At 44.9% G+C, this 21,891-nt stretch overlaps 1 protein-coding gene and 4 non-coding genes across 5 annotated transcripts; 2 read left to right on the plus strand and 3 right to left on the minus strand.

Annotated features, from left to right (window-relative positions):
- Positions 1-442: 442 nt before the first annotated feature.
- Positions 443-13,144, minus strand: LOC148656834 (butyrophilin subfamily 1 member A1-like). Its single transcript, XM_088642672.1, has 12 exons — positions 13,029-13,144; positions 10,852-10,954; positions 9,536-9,874; positions 8,649-8,939; positions 7,376-7,486; positions 6,719-6,748; positions 6,278-6,304; positions 5,219-5,245; positions 5,092-5,118; positions 3,813-4,367; positions 3,069-3,095; positions 443-1,652 (listed from the first exon to the last, which is right to left on the minus strand). The coding sequence occupies exons 2-12, from the start codon at positions 10,916-10,918 to the stop codon at positions 1,069-1,071; spliced, it is 2,085 nt and encodes a 694-aa protein (XP_088498798.1). The 5' UTR covers positions 10,919-10,954; positions 13,029-13,144; the 3' UTR covers positions 443-1,068.
- A 1,894-nt stretch (positions 13,145-15,038) lies between these two features.
- trnag-ccc (transfer RNA glycine (anticodon CCC)) lies at positions 15,039-15,109 on the plus strand. The gene has a single exon. It is a non-coding gene; the product is annotated as a tRNA-Gly (tRNA).
- A 1,035-nt stretch (positions 15,110-16,144) lies between these two features.
- trnar-acg (transfer RNA arginine (anticodon ACG)) lies at positions 16,145-16,217 on the plus strand. Its single transcript has one exon. It is a non-coding gene; the product is annotated as a tRNA-Arg (tRNA).
- Positions 16,218-19,413: 3,196 nt separating this feature from the next.
- trnae-cuc (transfer RNA glutamic acid (anticodon CUC)) lies at positions 19,414-19,485 on the minus strand. The gene has a single exon. It is a non-coding gene; the product is annotated as a tRNA-Glu (tRNA).
- Positions 19,486-20,902: 1,417 nt separating this feature from the next.
- trnaa-agc (transfer RNA alanine (anticodon AGC)) lies at positions 20,903-20,975 on the minus strand. Its single transcript has one exon. It is a non-coding gene; the product is annotated as a tRNA-Ala (tRNA).
- Between the last annotated feature and the right edge of the window lie 916 nt (positions 20,976-21,891).

Here is a 21,891-nt window from a genome sequence, read left to right on the forward strand (position 1 = left end):
TTATCATAAGGTTAGAATCGATCACTTCATGAAATGAAGTACAAAATTCTCCTCTTGATTTCAGCTTTCTTTGCTTTACTACAGGTGCGGTTTTATGATTCCAGGTCAAGTTCAGCTGCTTTACTTGCTGAAGGAAGGTCTCTTCTCTTCCATTTCAATCATATTTAAACTGTATTTTACTTGTTGCAGAGGACACTAATGTCAGAACCCTCCCCTTCAGACAAGCAACAACTGCAAGCAGCTGCAGATAAGGCTTTGCAAAGCATATCAAAGGAACTCATTAAGTGTCAAAATGAAAAGATTTTGATGGGGTCACAGTCTTGAAACAGTATTGCATGTAAGGGGTATGTGATGAAAATACTAACTTTACGCTAGATTAATTTACTTTAAGTTGTCCCAAAAAGTAAGATGAGCTGAACCTGGGGAGTTCAACACAAAAGCATTTTGTTCTTACACGGTTTAATATGCACGTGCAAACACATCCACAAATCAAAGTTGACATTCTGCACTTTATCATTTGGCTTTTTGCATATTTCAATAATACACAACAGAACTGACAAATTTCACATCATTGTCCCAGTGCTAAGCTTTTCACTGCATATATTCTTACAAAGTTCTGTACATCTTGCGAAAACAGAAATCCAAGGAAACAATCACAAATATGAAATGAAACACAAATACAAATAGAGTACCTGCTAAACAGCTTGAGATTTCAAGACATCTAACTAAATTCCACAGAAGGACCAAAGGCGAGTACTTTACAGATTTATAATGTCAAATCAGACCTGACCCCAGTTGAAAGTGAAATTACTCGCAACAACTATTATTCAAGTTAGTACAGGTGTAATAAGAAATCACTCTGGGGTGCAGCCACAGGGGAAATTGGACACAGACACTGATAAATGTTTACCAGTATTTAGTCAATATTCCTGGTGTTATAATGATCAAACACAATAAACAACAGACATACTACTGCAAACAGAAGGCAATCTAATGTGTTTATTTAAGCCTTGGTCAAAGGATGTGGGAAGAGTTCAATATCCCAAGCATGACAGCCTCTGTTTCTGCTCAGCTCAGCAAGGGCCTGTTCTCCTTGCCCTGGCACTCCTCCTGTCTGTGAGAGCTCCTAACATGCTCATTAAGGATCACAAGATCGGGGCCTCCTCTCAGTCCTGGGCAGAAGAGGGGATACAGCCTCCCACTGAACCTGTCCTCAAACCTGAAGATGAGTTTTAACGACTCCAGGTTGTAGAAGGATAGGATTCCTGCATCATAGTTCAACACTACTCCCATTCTCCGCGGGATCTGATCGAAAGGTAGGCTGCTTCGGGGATCTGTCAAAGCCCAGAATTCCTGCCCATCTCGGAGCCCCAAGGCCCAAATCCCTTCACTCCGGATCAGTGGGATCCGTCTGGTCCTCTCTACTGATTCCTTGGCCACTCCAATATCCCAGTATTGGAGATCACCCACATCCACCTCCCAGTAGTGTGTCCCTGAGGTGAAGCCCTCTGTTGCCAGGACAAAGGGGTACTCCATGAACCTGTATGTATTTACTGAGTGTCTCCGGGTCTCCTCCAAGAAATGAACACATTTCCCATCCAGAGAGACATCGAGGTTAGAGTGAGCAGTTGAGGGGTCTAGTTTCACGTCAACTATAGGAAAGACAGAATGGATACATTGACTGGATATTACAGTACATTAACTCTGCACTGAGAGAGAGGGGTTAATACAGTACAGACACACTGACTGGACACTCCAGTACATTAACACTGCACTGAGAGAGAGGGGTTAATACAGTACAGACACACTGACTGGACACTACAGGACATTAACATTGCACTGAGAGAGAGGGGTTAATACAGTACAGACACACTGACTGGACACTACAGGACATTAACATTGCACTGAGAGAGAGGGGTTAATACAGTCCAGACACACTGACTGGACACTACAGTACATTAACACTGCACTGAGAGAGAGGGGTTAATACAGTCCAGACACACTGACTGGACACTCCAGTACATTAACACTGCACTGAGAGAGAGGGGTTAATACAGTCCAGACACACTGACTGGACACTAGAGTACATTAACACTGCACTGAGAGAGAGGGGTTAATACTTTCTTGTCACTGGACATCTTTGTAAATGTTGTGATAATTATATCAGCTGTGGGAACATTGTAAATCACCAGTCATATCAATAAATGTCATGCTGCAGCAGGCAGGAGTAGTGGGACCCAATGCGTAGCAGTCTCCAGTGGAGAAATGAGAGCCAAGGTTGAGGTCGAGTACATTAACAGGGAGTCAAAAACTGCTAAGGACAAAAATGAGAAAAAGGTTGCCTTCAGGAGAAGGCTGTAATGGAGCAGGTCGGTGAGGTTCCCTTGCCTCTCGTTTTGGTCTAGCTATCCTCTCGAATCCCTTCCCATCTCCTGACCCGACTCCACTGGAGACTGCTACGCATTGGGTCCCACTACCCCTGCCTGCTGCTTGTGAGACAATAAAGCCATTTGATTTCATTTGAATTGAGTACATTAACACTGCAAGAGAGAGATCAAGATAGTACAGGCATCATGACTGCAGCTAACTACCCTTTGTATTTGAACCATTCACTGACTGATTGCCAGTAATCTTGTCACTTGTTGAGAAAGCCCTTATCAGTATGTTTTATAAGTCACCCTTAATCACCACCTTTTTAAGTTTTGGAACAAAAGTTAACTTAATGATAAATATAACAGGCAACTGCATGACGGGATAAATATTGGTGGTTTGTGGCTTAAAGTCATGATTATTTCCAAATAATCTTTAAAACACTACATTTAAAAGATCTCCTGCTTAATAGATCACAATTAAAATGTTCTGAGTCTTTACAAAGTGGAGGGCAGCTAAGGGTTCTTCAGTCATGTTGGGATCTTCATGGCCTGAATCAGCTCGTTACTGACCCCCCAGGACCAGGACTGACGTCCCCAGAACTATATAACGACAGGGTACAAACTTAAGGGCATCGTAACAGTGTGGCCCTGCTCACCTGAGTGAGCCTGACAGGGAGAAGAAACACATTTACTCACCTAGATCTTCACGAAGTGCACTGAGTGCTAAGAAGAAGTTGAAAATGAGAAAGTTAGAATACGTTTGCATTTCAATGTGTTAAAAACATTTTCGGATTCACTACCACTATTAATGTGATTTGTGCTGTTACGGTCCGTGGTTGGAGTGTTATTTTTTTTCTAATTGCTCTCTCCTCTTTTCCCAGGTGTTGCCAATTCATTAAGTAGCTGAGGTGGGAGCATTTAAAGGGCAGCCCTGAGAGCTCGGATACGAGGAACGGAGATAGTGAAGGTGTGTGGTTTTTGGGACGGGGAAAGACGTGGTGCATGTTTCTTTTTGTTTTGATTTTGGTTTGTTAGTGTAGATAGGTGTAGAATGCAGAAGACTTTTTTTTTGGTACGGTCTTATTGTTTATGCACTTTTTTTCTCCAGTTCTAGTCTATCTAGTTTATTTTTCTTTTATAATCAGTTATCTTTGCTTGGGGTTTTTCTTACTTTCCCCTCCTGATTTGAATATGAACATTGACTTCTGGTTCCCTGGATTTGAGATAATAATAAAATTGATTTGTTTTCTCAGGAAAGTCCGATTTCTCTGATGTTCTGTTGATGTTGAGGCTTTTGGTCAAACCCTCGACGTATTTTTAAGGTCGAAACAGTCTCAGCAATGGAACGAATTCTCTTTGATTTTCCTTCATCCCATGTTGTTTCTACTGCTGTGTCAGTATTAATATTAATAACGGCACCTTGCTGCCTCTGGACCTCACCTTCTTGTGTCAGAGTAGTCTGGACAGTGGCAGCACCTCCCAGCTTACAGATGACCAGGTCAGCCGGATCGTGACCTGGAGAGAACACTGGGTACAGGTTCCCGCAAAATTTCTCCTCAAACTTGAAAATCAGATTCCTGTTCTCCACATTGTAGAAGGACAGTACCCCCCTCTCATGGTCCAGGAACACTCCCATTCTCCTGGGGATTTCCTCCGGTGGGATTCTGGTCCGGGGATCTGTCAGGGCCCACAACTCATTGCGGTCCCGGAGACCCAGGGCAAATAGCCCCTCTCTCGGGGTTAGCGGGACCCTTCTGTTTCTGGGGAAGGATTCCTGAGCCACCCCCACGTCCCAGTACGGCTTCTCCCCCAGCTCCACCTCCCAGTAGTGTCGTCCAGCAGGGAAGCCCTCCATGCCCGCGACGAAGGGGTGCTCTGTGAACCGGGTCTCGCTCGGGGGCAGCTTCCTCCTGGCCTCCCAGCGCCGGACCTTCCACCCCTGTCCCCTGATCGAGAGGCCGGGGTGGGCGGTATCTGGGTCGAGCCTCACGTCCACTGTGATTGTGACAGGGGAAGAACCGAGTAGAATCACCATCGCTGTTCTCTGCCAGGGCTCACTGCTCCTAACAATTCATCATGGCTTCTATTGCTTACTACTTGCAGTACCTGGGACCTATACTGCTGTTTTTACTGATTGCTCTCCAGCTGGCATGGCGGCTATTGATGCTGGTACCAAAGCCAATTCAGAAACTGATACTATCCATCACTGAGGCCTTACAACAGCCTGTGTAGCTTCTAATACTGCTCCTTCTATATTACTGCTCTATTTAGCAGACAAGGAGGAGGAAAAGACAAAGGGTGTAAGTACTGGAGTGATCACTGCTGCAAGTATTACTGCTCATGCTAGTTGACCAATTACTGTACATCGCACATCTGCAGTTCGTGTTGGCATTATTACTTCTGATGTTACCACTGCTATCAGTGGAAATACTACAAGTGATGTTGTCGTTACTGTTCCTACTACTGTTACTGCTTTTCCTTCTTCATAGTTATTTTTATTGTTATCAGTTGAGAAGATATGCCCACCCACATGGCATGACCCTGCCTTAAACCCACGATCACAGGACTCAACATGCAGTGCTATTGTTTGAACGACAGCTATTATAATAGCAGTGCTGCTAATTACACTATGGCATTAGTGCTCTACTCTGAGTGTGACGTGTGACACAGCTGCCACTACTAAAAAACACAGTGAAGAAATCAACTCTTCCTGTCTTACCAGCACAATCCCGGATGGCTGACCATTCTAAACAAATAAAGAAAATGTAACAATTAAACAGGAACAGAGAACAGTCAGTGTTTTTTTTAATAACTGGATAAAAAGGACAATAAGTGATTCAACTCACCTGTCTTTGGGATCAGTTTCCCGGCATCTAGGGACCAACACACACAAATCCAGACATAAAAAAGAAGAATGAATAAAGAGTCTTCATAACGAATACAAAACCTCATTGTCAAAAGCAAGAGCACAGACATACAGATTTTGACCCCATAATCAGGATGCTTGACTGCTCTGTGTTAAGTCACATCATGGCTGTGACTAACAGTATTTAACTTGTTCATTAACACTCTTGTCTGTGTAACATGGATCAGTGCACCAATATAGAAGTAAAACCACACAACTCTGAAATCTAGACAGTGTAAAACTCTGACTAGAGAGGGGACTTGTGTGGCTTTGGGCCTACTTGTACTTCAATCCCTGTCAGTAGTGTATATCACAATCCACCCTGCCACTGTTGGGATCCAATCACTATCACTAGTGTATATCACAATCCACCCTGCTCCTGCTGGGATTCAATCACTATTCACTATCACTAGTGTATATCACAATCCACCCTGCCACTGTTGGGATTCAATCACTGCCACTAGTGTATATAACAATTCAACTTGCCCCTGCTGGCATTCAATCACTATCACTAGTGCATATCACAATCCATTCTGCTTCCGCTATGATTCAATCAATGTCACTAATGAGCCCAGAGCAATCACAATCACAAACCTCAAAGACACTGACCAGGTTATCCCAGAGGATTTCTTCAGAATCAACAGTGAAAGAACTTCTAGTGGACAAGTAGACACCTTGAGGAAGGTATTAGGAGTGTGCAATACGCTACTCTGCCATGTTGTTGAAGACCACATATTAAACAGCTGGATAGTATCATGAGCCGAATGAATGTAGTACAATGAAAACAGCAGTGCCAGTCACTGTGCACTGCTGTCTCTGGTGTGGAGACAAGCAACATACTGCAAATCCATATGGAGGTTTTACTCAGGACCTACTGTACTAGACTGAAAATATCATAGTCCAATATAGCTGGTGGGCATTCCCAGACTCATGAGGAAAAAGAAATAAGAGGATAGTACATGGACATCATGCCACTGCCAGGATCAGGGTAGGACCTTACCAAACTCCTCACGCAGCCACAGGCATTCTGCAAACACAGAGAACACTGTTAGATTCTTACTGCCACTGCTTCAATTCCTCCTAATGTTACTACTGCAATTACTGCAAATACTGCACCTGTTACTACTGTTCCTACTACTGGTAACACTACTAACACTGCCAATATTAGTTACTACTGTTCCTACTACTGTTACTAATACTAATACTGCTAATACTGCAACTGTTACTACTGTTCCTACTACTGTCACTACTGCTAATACTGCCAATACTGCACCTGTTACTACTGTTAACACTACTAACATGGATAATCCTGAATCTGTTACTAGTATTCCTATTACAGTTAACACTACTCATACTGAGAATACTGCAGCCGTTACTACTATTCCTGTTCCTTCTATTACTCCAACTGTATAACAAGTTGAGAGTGATGTAAGAGTCTTACCATCACGGGCTTCCTTTCTTTTGCGGCGTTCTGAGAAAAAGGTAAACAACAGTCAAGTTCTTTCATTCTCAACAATACACACATGATTCACAGAGAGATTTGTTCATGCAGGAAGTGGAGGGGGCAGTTCTATGCACTCTTGAAATGTATTCAGTATGACAGAGTCAAGCCAAGAGGGGATATCTTCAACTTACAGCACTTTTGTACACATCAGCTGTAGCACTGAAATGTACTTAATAGTATCTCATACTGTTAAAGCTGGTGTTCCTATACGAAGGATAGCATGCTGTATTAGAGTGAAGTGAGTGACAAGCTACACATAATGGATAGATCTGGACACCTCTGTGTTCACAGGATGTGCAGCTGTCTCACTTATTTTGAAACAAGCAAATAAATTACAGCTGAATTCTACAAATACCACCACCACCGTGAGGATGGTCAATGGGTGGTAGATACAGTGGTGGCCATAACAGTACGACAATGTTGGCTTGCGTGAGCAGTCGCAGAGCCTGGTGCATTTTGTGCTGCACTGATCCCATGTGCTGCACATCACTCATTGTGATGTGCAGTGGAGCGTGGAGCAGACCTGCCACGGTCGGGTCTGCTCCACGCAGAGGCCACACTCTCCCTAGCAGGGCGAGCAGGTGGGCCACTCACCCTCCCGACTCATCCAGAGCAGCCCGGCGCCCAGGCCGACTGCAGCCACGAGCAGGAGTGCCAGCAGGGCCACCGCCACTCTCCAGGGCAGCAGGACGGGGAACACGGCTCCTGGAGGAAGATGAGCACCGTCAGGACCCCACTCGCCCATAGCACCCAGATAGGAGGAATACTCAGGCTGCAGTGCTGCCATTACAAGAATACAACAGGGATGCGTGCTGGTTCACCAGCCTTCCCAATTTATATAGTGATCCTGGAATAGTTCGCAAACTATTCTTTTCTATAAACTATTGCAGATCACAGGGAAGGTTACAAACGAAAGTCCATTCAGTCATTAGTAGTCAATTGGTCTGAGGACCTCATCTAGACATTTCTTGAAAAAAGTTAGGGTATTGGCTTCAATACCATAGCTGGGCAGCTTGTTCCACACACCCACTACTTTTTGGGTAAAGAGGTGCCTCCTCTTCTACATTTTATATGTATTTCCACAAATTTCTCAATTGTATCATCTGGCTCATGTTTTAGTCTTGTTAGAGTCTTTGAGGATTTTAAATACTTGTATCAGGTCCCCTTATAGCCTTCTCTTTTCAACAGTAAAGAGATTCAGTCCCTCCATCATGTCTGTGAGGGACATTTCTTTTAGAACCAGAACGTATGGGGTTGACCTTTATTAAACTGTTTGCTTTGAAATACACATTCTAACATTTTGTTTGTCTTTATAATTGCTTCCTTACGTTGTCTGGGAGATGTAAAAGATGGCACAAATACGTCAGTTTCTAATGTAGCCTCTTCTGTCTCAGTGTTTCAAATTTTGTATTTGTAGCTCATGTTTTTTCTACCTGCATGTTAACACTTGGAGGGTGTCTACATTAAACATTGCATGCTTAGCTAAATATTTTAGAATTTAAACTTTACCTGACATTCAGGAAGGATGATGACAATGAAGCCTTTTGCCCAAACTGTTCTAAATCATAATCAGCCCCAATGATATTTCTCCAACCTATATACAAAACACACCCCTTCACAATCACCTCATTCCTCCTCCCTCCTCTCTCCTCCACCTCATTCTTCAGGGGGTTCCCAGTCTCCTCGCACTGTGGCCAGCGGACAGGCCCTCAGCCAAGCGGGACAGGACAAAACCTCAAAATATTCCATCTACACCTTGCTGTTCTGAGTGGATCATCAGCACTGAGCTGTCATCAGTACTACAATTGTGACAGTGTGTCAGTGTGCTTCAGTGGTAACTTTGTTTTAGTGTGTACAAGACGACGACCTGTGAACAGTATCTCGGAGTGATCCGATGCGCCGGTGTGCTCCAGGAAGAGAGTGCACCTCACACTCTGCCTGTCCTTCTGTCTGGGAAACTGCAGGTGGCTGGAGACGCTGTACAGGCCCTGCTCGTCCTGGGTGGTTTCTGTCTCAGCACTGAATGTCCAGTCCTGCTTGTGTGGATCGCTCCAGGAGAGCTGTGGGAGGGGGTACCATCCGCTCACCGAGCAGTCAAGAGAAAAGCTCCAGCTGTCTGGGGGCTCTGTCAGAGAGATCACTGGCTGCGAGCCTACGGCTGGGAGAGAGAGGAGGCAAGCAGAGAAGATCAGGAAACTCTGCCTTCTGCATATTTGTTTGTGATGGTGCTAGCCTTCGTGTGTCTCTCCTCTCTGTCTCTGCCTGGGTCTGCTCACCTGTTCCTGTCCATCTGCCCTTTGCTGGTCACCTGTCTGCCATTCTCTTAAGTTACTCACTTCAAAATTAAGTTAAATTTGAAGGGCTTTTTTGGCATGACTGATGAGTTACAGTGTTGCCACAGGAGATACAATTAACAGTACATTCACAGCAATTTCCAGTACAAGGTTGTAGAGTCAGTCTCAAAACAGTATTAACCTGTATTAACCCCTCTCTCTCAGTGCAGTGTTAATGTCCTGTAGTGTCCAGTCATTGTGTCTGTGCTGTATTAACCCCTCTCTCTCAGTGCAGTGTTAATGTCCTGTAGTGTCCAGTCAGTGTGTCTGGACTGTATTAACCCCTCTCTCTCAGTGCAGTGTTAATGTCCTGTAGTGTCCAGTCAGTGTGTCTGGACTGTATTAACCCCTCTCTCTCAGTGCAGTGTTAATGTACTGTAGTGTCCAGTCAGTGTGTCTGGAAAGTATTAACCTCTCTCACCTGTCACTTTTAGCACCAGGTACTCTTGGCTGTAGTAGGAGCTGGTCCTGACAAAGCAGACATATGTTCCCTCGTCAGAGACGTGCACCCTGCTGATCTTCAGAGACACATGGCCCACTGTCAGCCCCTCTCCTCCATGTGACAGAGTCGCTCGGCCCCCCAGCCCACCACTCTCCACCCCCTCTTTCACCATGATGACGGTGGAGTCGCTCTCAACCCTGGACCAGCGCATCTGGGCACTGCTGATATCTTGGGAGGGGGCCAGCTGGCAAGGCAGGATCACGTCGGTGCCAACGATGGCGTCCACTGGGTCAGAGGGCACGAGGAGGGAGAACTGCCCTGATGGAGACAGAAAGTTCAGACTCACTGAGCCTTTTACAGCAGGGCAATCAGACTGTGCCAGGAGACAAAGGGGTTAATAAGAAAGGTCATGAAGACATCATCTGTCACCGATGTCAGGTGTCCACACTGCGTGGGGCAGAGAAATGTGTGGCTGGCCATGACCATGAGACACAGGAAAATGCTGGACTTTGTCAGAGGACCCTATAAGAGGACCTGATCCAATTATTCAAAATGTGAAGGATCCAAGGATCATAATCTGGTAAGCAATAATCTGGTAATAGGGTTTTAGTAAAGCCAAAAGTGATAAATATAACATGGAAAATGCTGAGGTACTGTAGTAGAAGCCACTTATGAAAAATACTTTGGTGTTCATGACGACACATCATTTATATCTTCTATACAGTGTGGGATGCAGTTAAAAAGGCAAGTGAACCTAAAAAACATAGATTTTAAATCAAAGAGCTGTGTGAAAATTAAATTACAAAGTAGTAAGGTCTTGTTTATTTTGTGCACAATGTTGGTCAGAATGGTACAGACAAGACTCTGCTGCTCTGGAAGAGAAGAGCAGCCAGATCTGTCCTATGAATTAAAGTAATGTCATGTTTTACACTGATAATTTGTAGGACCTGAATATCTTCAGTCCTGTACAGAGAAGACTACGAGGGGATCTGATACACGTCTTCAAGATTCTCTAAGGCACTGACAAAGGCTACCCAATTTCTTCAGAATTTACAGTTAGACACAAATCAGAGGACACAAGTCCAAACTGCAGGGAAGTGAACTTAAAGCAGAGGACAGCGGGCCCTTCTTTACTGTAAGGGTGGTGGGTGTGTGGAACAAACTACCCAACCATTTTGTATGATATCTGGACCTCTTTCAAGTTACAAGATCAATTCTCAATCCTCAGATCAAACAACTTACAACTACCAAATGGGCCAGATGTCTCCTGGCGTCTCATGTTTCCACGTCCTTACCAGAATCAGAGCGAGAGAGCAAGGGGAGATAGAGAATCAACACCATCTGGAGGCAGGGGGGCATCATTTCTTCTGCTACCTGGACAGCACTGGCAGCTCCAGCCTGTGGGAGAACATGATCTCAATGACAGAAGGAGACATAGCCTTGAAGCAGGAGGACTTACTACCCTCCAACAGGGGGCTACAGTTAAAGGGCTGCAGACATTACAATAAGGGCTGAAGTAGCAGTACAACAGAATACAAAAGAACAGGTAAAGGTTTATTCCACGTTAAAAAGAGAAGAAAAGAAACACAACATTTCAGCTGTGGAGCCTTCCACGAGCGTCAAATAACAGCATAAATGAATATTCCTCTTGGAATACAGCACTGTAGGTGAAGCAGAGTGTGAGAGGACAGGCTATTGTAAATGTACAGGGAGGCATTTAAGCTCCAGTATGGCAACAATATAGTATGGAAAGAATACTGCGCGACTGTGGTACCGGGAAATTCGAAGCACCTCACATTTCTTGTGCAGAGTGAGCTCCAGGGAAACAGAGGTTTACACGCTGACGGAGGGCAGCCGCCACAGCAGACCCACAGCCACACGCGGTACACAGCAGGCTGGACCGGTGAGGGAGAGCACCGCAAATGACGGGACCGCCTAGCGGAGTCCGGGCAGATCAGGACTCGAGCAGGCAACAGGGACAGTCCAGGCAGGGAAACAAGAGCAGACGGAAAACAGGGAAGAAGCAGGGACAACTCCGCTGGGAAACTGCCTGCTGGCAATCTAAAGGTGCAGGGCAGGACAGGGAGCGGACGGCAATGCTGGGCTGCTGAGGGGAAGCCGATCGGGACTGCAGCACCTGCCCCTGGCTGGTCTCTCAGTGCGTTCAGGTGCTGCTCAGCAGCCGGCGCAGGACGGACAGGAGAGAAGAGCCCACAAGCCCCGCAGCTGCTCCGCAGGACAGACGGAACAGGGAACAGAGGTTCCCCAGCGTGGCCCACATCCGCCCTCTGCAGTCAGGGGGCAGAATCTCCGATAGGCAAACTCTTACTTCTCAGAACATTTCGACATGTCGATACACAAAAGGCAATGTTTGTTTGTACCTAACAGATTCTTTGCATGAAGTGACAGTTCTCTGCGGATGGAAATGGGATTGAGAGTGTAACGCTTACGGCCACCATTGCAGGTGGTTCAAGCCAGCTTACCAGCGTGGTGACGTCACCGCCCTTCCCTGTGAATAGCAGGGACCACAGCCACTGGGCTGACGGGAGATTTCCCTTTGGCTCAAGAGGCTGGGTCCCTGCTGAGTGATGCCGGAGGCCTGGGTTTGAGTCCCTGATGGTGGGGGGCTGACCTTAGGCAGCTGAGGTGAGGGTGTATACCCATGTGAACACTGGAGATGGCTACATTACTGTTAGCACTGATTACATGACTACACTAGCATTGATTACATGCCACATTGTTTCCTGTTACTTTAGTGTCTAATTTGCTAATTAACAGTACAATTGTTAAGACCTCTACCAAGGCTTGAGGGCATTATACAGGCGACTGTATATTTGACTGAACTGCATTTTTTTTCCAGTGATCATCAGTAAAAGACCGTATGAAAAATCTCCTAATTCCATAACATGCCATAATTGGTTAATTTAGTATTTATGAAGACACCCGGCCCTAATAAAGACACCCAGGTCAGTGACTAACCCAGGGGTCCCAGTTCCAGTCCTGGGAGGACTCCCACACCTTCTGGTTTTCCTTCTCAAGTGAGCTCTTTATTTTAAGGAGTCTTTAACTACTTGGCTACAACCTTTTGGAAGTTTTTGTTTTCTACTTTAAGGTTGAAGATCTTCAGCTATTTCCAAACACGTTAGTCAAAAGGCAAAGAGCTCGAATTAATCTTATTTTAAGCCTGTTAAAGGATTTTTTCATTTAAAATTAATTGAGCGATGAGGTGGAACAACAGGTGTGGGCGTCCCCTCCACATTTCTTCAAGTCCCCCTCCTAAACACCGAACGGCCCTATGGTCTCCGTACTGCCTTAGGGTCGGCAGTAGTTTCGCTTTCGAGCGATCTGTTATTTTCCCTTCGGACCTCATCTGCCAACTCAGCTAGCCAGTAGATACAGTAAACGCGTTAAGCCGCTGTAGGAATTGTTAACGCACTCGCCGTGTCAGTGAGCTAAAAGCGACTGTTCTTACTGGGAAAGGACGCTCACTTCTCCAGAGTTAATTCTTGTCTCTTGTGCTTCTCCCAGGGCCGGTTTGATCTCGGACCGAGTTCAGTATCCCCTGCAAATCAGGATTCTCTCTTTTACAAATGCGCAATGCGCATGTGCGGTGGATATCGCGGTGGGTCGATTTGGTTTCGATTCCGTGTGCAGTTGGACTTTGAGATCGACCGATGACTCAGACATAATGACAGCCGGCTCCCGGGCTCAGTACATGTCAGACAACACGAATTCATTCAAACGCCATTTCAAATGGCACAGTTTCAAAATTCGAATTAATTAAAAAATTCAGACGCACGGCTTGATAAAAGTCTACCACAGGGCTCAGGGAGATGTGAACTCACACTCTCCACTGACCGTGCAGAAAAGACACCCATCGGAGCCAGAACAACAGACACACCTGTATGACAGCCTCTCCCGCCCGCCTCACCTCGCCTCAACAGCCTCTCTAGATGTAATCAACATCAATTACTTTGAGTTAACAATCGATTTCCGAATAAATCACTAACAATAACTAAGGACTTTCTTGTTTCCGAGAGAGAATTATCAGGGATCAAAAAGTTCCTTCGTCGTGAAGGAGCCACGAAACGGCATTAGAGGCGGTCTCACGGGGCACTGCCTGAAGTCGGACATGCCGCCGCACACGACTGGCCTGTATAGCAGCGATCGGACTAAAGACTGAAGTTAACACTCCTTACCCAACACCAAGCAGTCAGAGCCCGAGTGGCAGCGTCTGAAACTGCGCGAACTTCCCGTGCGTGGCGCAGGATCTCACCAAGCTCTCAGGGCGATCTTTATTTAACAGAAGGACGAAGGATCTTTTGCAGAGATGTAGTCAACAAAGAAAGCGGCTACTGGGGTTATGTTTTGAACGAATTACTGCGGTATTAATATTGTTAGCAGAACGGTCTGAATACCCCAAACATGGGAGTGGTCTAGTGGTAAGGATTCAGCACTTTCGGTCTGTTTTTCCTCCTTTAAATAATCTTTTTATAGAAGTTTGAACGACCCTTTTGGGCATTGAAGCCAGACAGGAGATTGAAGAAGATGTGACTGCTTTTTACTTAAAAGCAGTGTATACTGTATATATACTGGCACGAGCCAGGCAGGAGTCGAACCCCGTTTCTGCTTTGTGTTTGTGTTGAGGTCACCAGAAGTAAAAACATCGTGTTTCTTTTCTTTTCAGCATGGGATAAACCTTTACCTGTTCCTTTTGCAGCCTACGCAAGTTGACGCAGCTACCTACTTGAACCACGTCTCTTCACTATCACTACAAAATAACCTCCAGATACTCCGCTCCTGCGCTCTGGGTCATTTGTGAGAGGAAAGAGCGCTGAAGTAATCGACTTGGTTACACGTGTTTTCTACATTTTGTGTTTTAAAATAATGTCTCTTTAAACCAAAGTGTTTATGTGTCGAGTTGAAATTACGCTTGATTACGAAATCAAAGTAAAACCGCTTTCTTCCAAAATATCACACCGTTTTCACATCTTCCAGACTGCTTCTCTCTTCTAGTACTAAAGCAGACCAGAGAGTCGGAATGCAACTTCTTACATCAAGCAAAGCACCTGAAGACCCTAAAATAGTAAAAACACACCTGTAATAAAGCAAACAAAGCAGAAAATAGGATGAGAATTCCGAACTCAAGTTCAAGAGTTCATCACTGTTAACCTAAAGTTATATTTACGGTCTCATCTACACTTGTAAGATTAACAAAAAGCTCACCTCATTAAGAAAAAGTAATAGGTTTATTCCATGCTGAAAAGAGAAGGAAAACACAACGAGCCTTCCTCAGGTGTGAGTCTTCTTCAGGTGTGATCATTAAGAAGAATCTGCGCTCAGGTTCGACAGAGATTTGGAGTCCTGTTTAACAGTCACCGATCAATAACCATTGGGCTCCAGATACTCCGCTCCTGCGCTCTGGGTCATTTGTGAGAGGAAAGAGCGCTGAAGTAGCCGTGTGGAGACTCATTTCTCAGGTGCGCCAGTGGTGTAGTGGTATCATGCAAGATTCCCATTCTTGCGACCCGGGTTCGATTCCCGGCTGGTGCAATAACAGTCGAACTACCTTAAGATAGCAAATGTTGCCGTTACAATTTGTGGACTGTTTATACACCGCAAACATGTCTTTACGGTGGTGTATAAGTGCAAAAAACACAAGCTGTATGTTGAAAAGTTCACCAAAACGAAAGTGCACAAACAAAAGAGAAAGAAATGTTGTAACATGAAATACTTCTTCCACACTATTGTGCAGTATTTCAATAGATAACACTACGGATTCTATCGCAGCAGAAACGCTTCTGTTCAACTTTATTTCTGAGATCTGTCTTAGCCCTCCTTACTTTATTCCTAAATTCCTTCTCTTTCTCCCTGACTGACCATACATCAGTACATAATGCTGAACATGTGAGAAAAGCTCCACTCTCCGTTCCTTCGATAGCATGTTTTACCATGATATAACCACAACCGTCGGGCTCCAGATACTCCTCTCCTGCGCTCCGGGCCATTTGTGAGAGGAAGAGCGCTGATGTAATCGCGTGTAAGAGCGCTTCGCTGCAGTTTAACAGGATAATTGCTGTTAGTCCGATACGGTGCTTGCGTAAAAAACGGACTCGCCCCAGACGCACAATTGCTTTATGAAGAGAAATTATCAAGCCTATGTCTTTTTCGGGCTGTATCTAGCTGTTAACAGGCCTTTTAGAAAGACATCTATCGCGAGTGTGAAACTTAAAGAAGGTGGATATGCGGGTGTCTTCATTCCGTGCCTACTGCAGTCTTGCCGGTCTTATTCTTCGTCAAAGTCACTGCTGGCAGACAGGAGCAGTAGGACGCAAAGCCCTATCCAGCAGCTCTAGACGGTGCTCGGGGAAGCGCTAAGTCTGTTTCAGAACAGGGAGCGAGTATGAGCTCATTCCAGCTCTCAATCCATTCCGGCTCAGTTACTGTCGGACTGGGCATTTGAGACTCATGTGATCGCAACGTAGAAAAAAATGCAACACCTGTATCCAAGTTAGAAAAGTTGGAGCGGGGCGATGCCGTACTAGTAGCGGCGCGGAGCTCACTGTGGGCGGTGCAGCGTTGTCAGCGGGGCCAGTGGCGCAATGGATAACGCGTCTGACTACGGATCAGAAGATTGTAGGTTCGACTCCTGCCTGGCTCGTTTTTCTTTGAAACACATCGGGCTGCTCACTAGCACATTGCTTTCTGTTCGTTGTTGGTAGCTAATCTAAGCCGAACGGTAGATATGCTCAATGTCGGTTCCGTAATGTAATGTTGAGCATTTTGGACTCTGAATCCAGCAATCTGAGTTCGAATCTCGGTAGAATCTGTGACGTGTACCCTTCTTACTCAGTGGAACAAGTAATAGGTTTATTCCATGCTGAAAAAAAGAAGAAAGAGAACACAACGTTTCGGCCGTGGAGCCTTCTTACACCTGAAGAAGGCTCCACGGCCGAAACGTTGTGTTCTCTTTCTTCTTTTTTCAGCATGGAATAAACCTATTACTTGTTCCTTTGCAGCCTACGCATGCTGACGCAGCTACCCACCTGAATTACTACTTCTTACTCAGTCCTTTGGTTGTTTTGTTAATCTTACCTTAAAGACCTTAAGAAAAATCTCTTATTTCTACAATATATTGGGTATTATATTGAGTATTTAGAAAGACACCCATCCCTAATTGACACCCGGGTCACTGATTAACTATAGATATTTCACATTGAATGAATGTGTTAAAATACCGCGCACCGATTTCTGTTTGTATGACAGATAGCTTGCAAATAAGAAGAATATTTTAAAGCGGACAAAGAACGAAGATAGAGCAATCGGTACTCCTGGCGCGTCTAAATTGAAAAACCATGTGAGTGTCAAACCAGCACTTGCTTGGCTGAACTCCAGACCCATATCTTGGCAGCAAGGAGCGCTGTGATTGGGCGACAACTACCTAAAATGAAAGCGGACACTGTGATTGGACAATTCTTGTTAGCGATACGGGTCTTGATTGGTTAAGGCTATCAACAATGAAAAGAAGGCAATGTGCTAGTGAGCAGCCCGATGTGTTTAAAGGAATGTCGAACCTACAACCTTCTGATCCGCAGTCCAGTCCGCGTTATCCACTGGCCCCGCTGATAAAGCTGCACCGCATCACAGTGAGCTTCGCGCCGCTACTAGCACAAGTAATTAGTCTTTCATCATTGCTGGCAGACAGGAGCAGTAAAAGACGTTAGATGTTATTTTAAAAGATAAAATGTAGAAACGCGTGTATCCAAGTTAGAAAAGTTGGAGCGGGGACACTCATCTGTTTATACTGGCAGTAACTTCGAAAGTGTTACTGTCAAAATACAGCTACGGTGCCTTTTTCGGGAGTTGAAAACAGAGAAGTTCTCGATGATTTGGCCAAATGTAAAAGAGGAAAACACCCCCAGCGTCATAGACGAGCAGGAACCCCTCATTATATAAGGCTAGTTCAGGGGGGTAGCTGCGTCAGCATGGGAAGGCTGCAAAGGAAAAATAGGTTTATTCCATGCTGAAAAAAAGAAGAGAAGAAAACCTGAAGAAGGCTCCACGGCCGAAACGTTGTGTTTTTTCTCTCTTCTTTTTTTCAGCATTATATAAGGCTGTTGTTTTGTTATTGTGGCATCCTTATACATTATTTTTAAGCTAATACGATTTTATAACCGGATTTTGGAGCAAAGTTCACACATTGATGATTTTTTCTTCTTCAGATTCCTGTACTTAACGCCAACAAAAAACCTCTCTGGGGAAAATCCACTTACAACAGGTGTACAGTGAGTCTGGTCTTACACAGCATGTTAAACACAGCAGATACAAGTTTAACAAACACTCCCGCCGCAAGTAATACCCACCTATCACTGTTCACTCCCGTCACTATTTCAGTTACCCTCTTTCCTCACTTCCCCGCACACTCTGGCGGGTTCTCCTCGAGTTCGCGTTATTTCACTGCTAGTCTCCACTCGGTTTTTGATCTTCTAGCCTGCCCCTCGATTTCAACCTTGTTTTGAGTTTTGGTTGCTGCTCTCTGGTTGTCTTTCTCGTTTTCCGACCTTCTTGCTTGCTTCCTGGTATACGTTTTGCTTGGCGATTTGGATTGGTGTTCCCTCTTTCTCCTGAGTCCTGCACAGGATCCATACTTCCTACCTGCCCGTTCCTACAATCAATCTCCAAATCGCTAAAAACTCACACTGAAGAGCTCGGTCTCTTAGACACGTCCGGACTCGCTCCCAACCACCACCCTGCTGGTCTGAGAGAATGATCTCCTAAAATCTGAAAACGAAAATAAGTCACGGAAAAATAATCCCACAAACACCTTCAAGTTTCAAGACGTCTCGCTATGCAACAAGGTCTTTGTGCCAAGCAGATCTTATTTTCACTTTCTTACACACAGCAGCTCTGAGTGTCGCTGCTGTCGCTACACAGACTTCGACGTCACACAGACACCGGAGTCTCACGCAGACAAATTAAACACGCAGAAGATCTCGTTACGGATCTTTAAAGGTTGCTCACAAGCCAGCGGTTCCAGTGATCCGAGTTCAAATCTCGGACAGCAATTATCCAGTTAAATTGCGGTGAAGTGCTCTTCCACGCGACTATTTCAGAGCTCTCTCCTCTCACAAATGACCCAGAGCGCTGGAGCGGAGTATCTGGAGCCCGATGGTTCTGTCATGGTAAAACATGCTATCGAAGGAACGGAGGGTGGAGCTTTTCTCACAAGTTCAGCATAATGTACTGATGTATGGTCAGTCAGGGAGAAAGAGAAGGAATTTAGGCGTAAAGTAAGGAGGGCTAAGACGGATCTTAAAAACAACGTTGAGCAGAACCGTTTCTGCTGCGGTATAATCCGCAGTGTTATCTATTGAAATACTGTACAATAAATTGTGTGAAAGAACTATTTCATGTTACAACATATCTTTCTCTTTTTTGTGCACTCTTTCTTTTTGGTGAACTCTTCAACATACAGCTTGTGTTGTGCCGTTTTTTGTTCGTGCTCATTTTTGTAGTTTTGCACTTATGCACCACCGTAAAGAAATTTTTGCGGTGTACAAACAGTCCACAAATTGTAATAGGAACATTTGCTATCTTAACTGGAAGGGTATGTTTCCACGCGACTACTTTAGCGCTCTTCAACTCGACACATAAAAACTTTGGTTTAAAGAGACGTTATTTTAAAACACAAAATGTAGAAAACACGTGTATCCAAGTCGATGACTTCAGCGCGCTTTCCTCTCACAAACGACCCAGAGCGGAGGAGCGGAGTATCTGCAGCTCGAATGTTATTTTGTGGTGATAGTTAACAGACGTGGTTCAAGTAGGTATCTGCGTCAGGAGGGAAAAGGAGTCTCTTCCCTGACCGGGAATCGAACCCGGGCCGCGGCGGTGAGAGCGCCGAATCCTAACCACTAGACCACCAGGGAAACTGTCAGTTCTCTCACTGTGTGCGAAGAGAAGACAGCGGTAACTGGGATCTGGTCACCGGTAACGGTGATCTTAACAGGACACAGAGAGCAATCGACACGCTTTTACACTCTGTGTAGCGACAGCAGCGACACTGAGAGCTGCTGTGTGTAAGAAAGACAAAATAAGAAATGGTCACCAACACTTGTTGAGATAGCCTTTATTAGTATGTTTTATAAGTCACCCTTAATCACCACCTTTTGAAGTTTTGGAACAACAGTTAACTTAATTATAAATATAACAAGCAACTGCATGACGGGATAAACATTGGTGGTTTGTGGCTTAGTCATGATTATTTCCAAATAATCTTTAAAATACTACATTTAAAAGATCTCCCGCTTAATTGATCACAATTAAAATGTTCTGAGTCTTTACAAAGTGGGGGGCAGCTAATTGTTCTTCAGTCCTGTTGGGATCTTCATGGCCCGAATCAGCTCGTTACTGACCCCCAGGACCAGGACTGACGTCCCCTGAATTATATAACGACAGGGTACAAACTTAAGGACATCGTAACAGTGTGGCCCTGCTCACCTGAGTGGGCCTGACAGGGAGAAGAAACACATTTACTCACTTAGATCTTCACGAAGTGCACTGAGTGCTAAGAAGAAGTTGAAAATGAGAAAGTTAGAATACGTTTGCATTTCAATGTGTTAAAAACATTTTCGGATTCACTACCACTATTAATGTGATTTGTGTTACGGTCCGTGGTTGGAGTGTTATTTTTTTTTCTAATTGCTCTCTCCTCTTCTCCCAAGTGTTGCCAATTCATTAATTAAGAAGCTGAGGTGGGAGAATTTAAAGGGCAGCCCTGAGAGCTCGGATACGAGGAACGGAGATAGTGAAGGTGTGTGGTTTTTGGGACGGGGAAATAGCATGAGATTAGCCAGGGCATTACCTGGGCAATACCTTAACGTTTCAATGTCCGAACTGTCAGAAGCATTTTAGTGTGTTAATGTAATTGACATCTGATAATTCACTCCCTGCTTGATCATTTGCCTTGACTTAACGGATAGATGCAAAGAAATGCCTGGTGACTTTTTTGTTCTTATTACGCGTAATTCGCTGATAGTATTTTTTCTTACCCGTTTGTTTACTACAAACCACGGAGATGCTGTTAAGTGGAAGAAGCGGTAGAAATTTGAAAGCACCTAAAGCCCGCTAATTGCCGATACAGAAACACATTATTAATGAGAATTGCTTAGTATTCTAAGGACAATCACTTTAAACCTTACGTATCTACGTGTAAGAACCAGCTAAACAAAATGTTAAAACATAACGTACTATTTCAAACTGGACAAAGGGATTCCCTTCATTAACACTGCTCTGAGCTGTGAAATTTCAACTTCCTTGCTCGCTGCTTGGGGATACAAAACGGACTGGAGAATGCGGGCATCGATCCCGCTACCTCTCGCATGCTAAGCGAGCGCTCTACCATTTGAGCTAATTCCCCTCTGCGCCTGATGCCCTCTCTTTTCAGTCATCCTAGTCTTAGCCAATCAACGTTCGTCTTGCTACCAACACTTGACCAATCAAGAGTGCAGATTCTCAATCTGGGTCAATTTCGCCCAATCGTCGCCCGAACTCCTACCATGATGCGGGCAGAGTTTAGCCAATCACGTCTGGGAGGACTGTTGACTTGTTTACCCGTCTCCTGTCGCTCCCGCACCTCGAACTGGGAGTCGGGGAGATTCGCGTTTCCCCTCTGTATTCCCAAATTTAATACTTGGATAAATCGCAGAATTACTGTTTCTCCTTGCTTTTTATTTTCCAAGGCATCATCGTTTCATCATCCCGAGTGCATTGCTTGGAAAGAAATACTTCTTAATTGAAACATACTCCTTTTTTAACAATTTGCTAACCTGCAGTTTTCTTTGAACAGATGTTGGTAAATGTAAAAAAAAAACGTTTAGTAAAATGTTATTGTAAAGGGTTTCCTGAAGTGAGATTAACACGTGTTTTATTTACTGTTATTTCTTTAGTCTCGGGTGTTTTTATTTGTAATCGTGCTCTGAAGATCCCGACAGAAAGAAAAGTGTTCAGTTCCACACTGCTGGATATGACACTCCTCAAAGTCAGAACACTACCGGAGTGCCCCGTCCAAAACGCTGGACTGACTTCTGAAACCTCACCCAAGCTTTTGCCAGGCTGATTCTGTCTCACACCCTCGACAAGAACGATGAGGTCTCCTTTTTGTGCACATGTATGTCAGGCAGACACCTGTGTCTCTGCTGCTCTCAGCACCCGCCCCCTCTCCGGGAGGAGCAGGACACCCTGTGTTCTGAGGTCAAGAAACCTGAGTGAGCGGGCAGCTCGCTGCACTATTTGATCTGATCCTCATAGCTGGACACGGGGCGGTATTGGAATGA

This window comes from Lepisosteus platostomus, chromosome 8 (genome assembly GCF_059453375.1).
Source record: "Lepisosteus platostomus isolate fLepPlt1 chromosome 8, fLepPlt1.hap1, whole genome shotgun sequence".
Classification (NCBI taxonomy): Eukaryota; Metazoa; Chordata; class Actinopteri; order Semionotiformes; family Lepisosteidae; genus Lepisosteus; species Lepisosteus platostomus.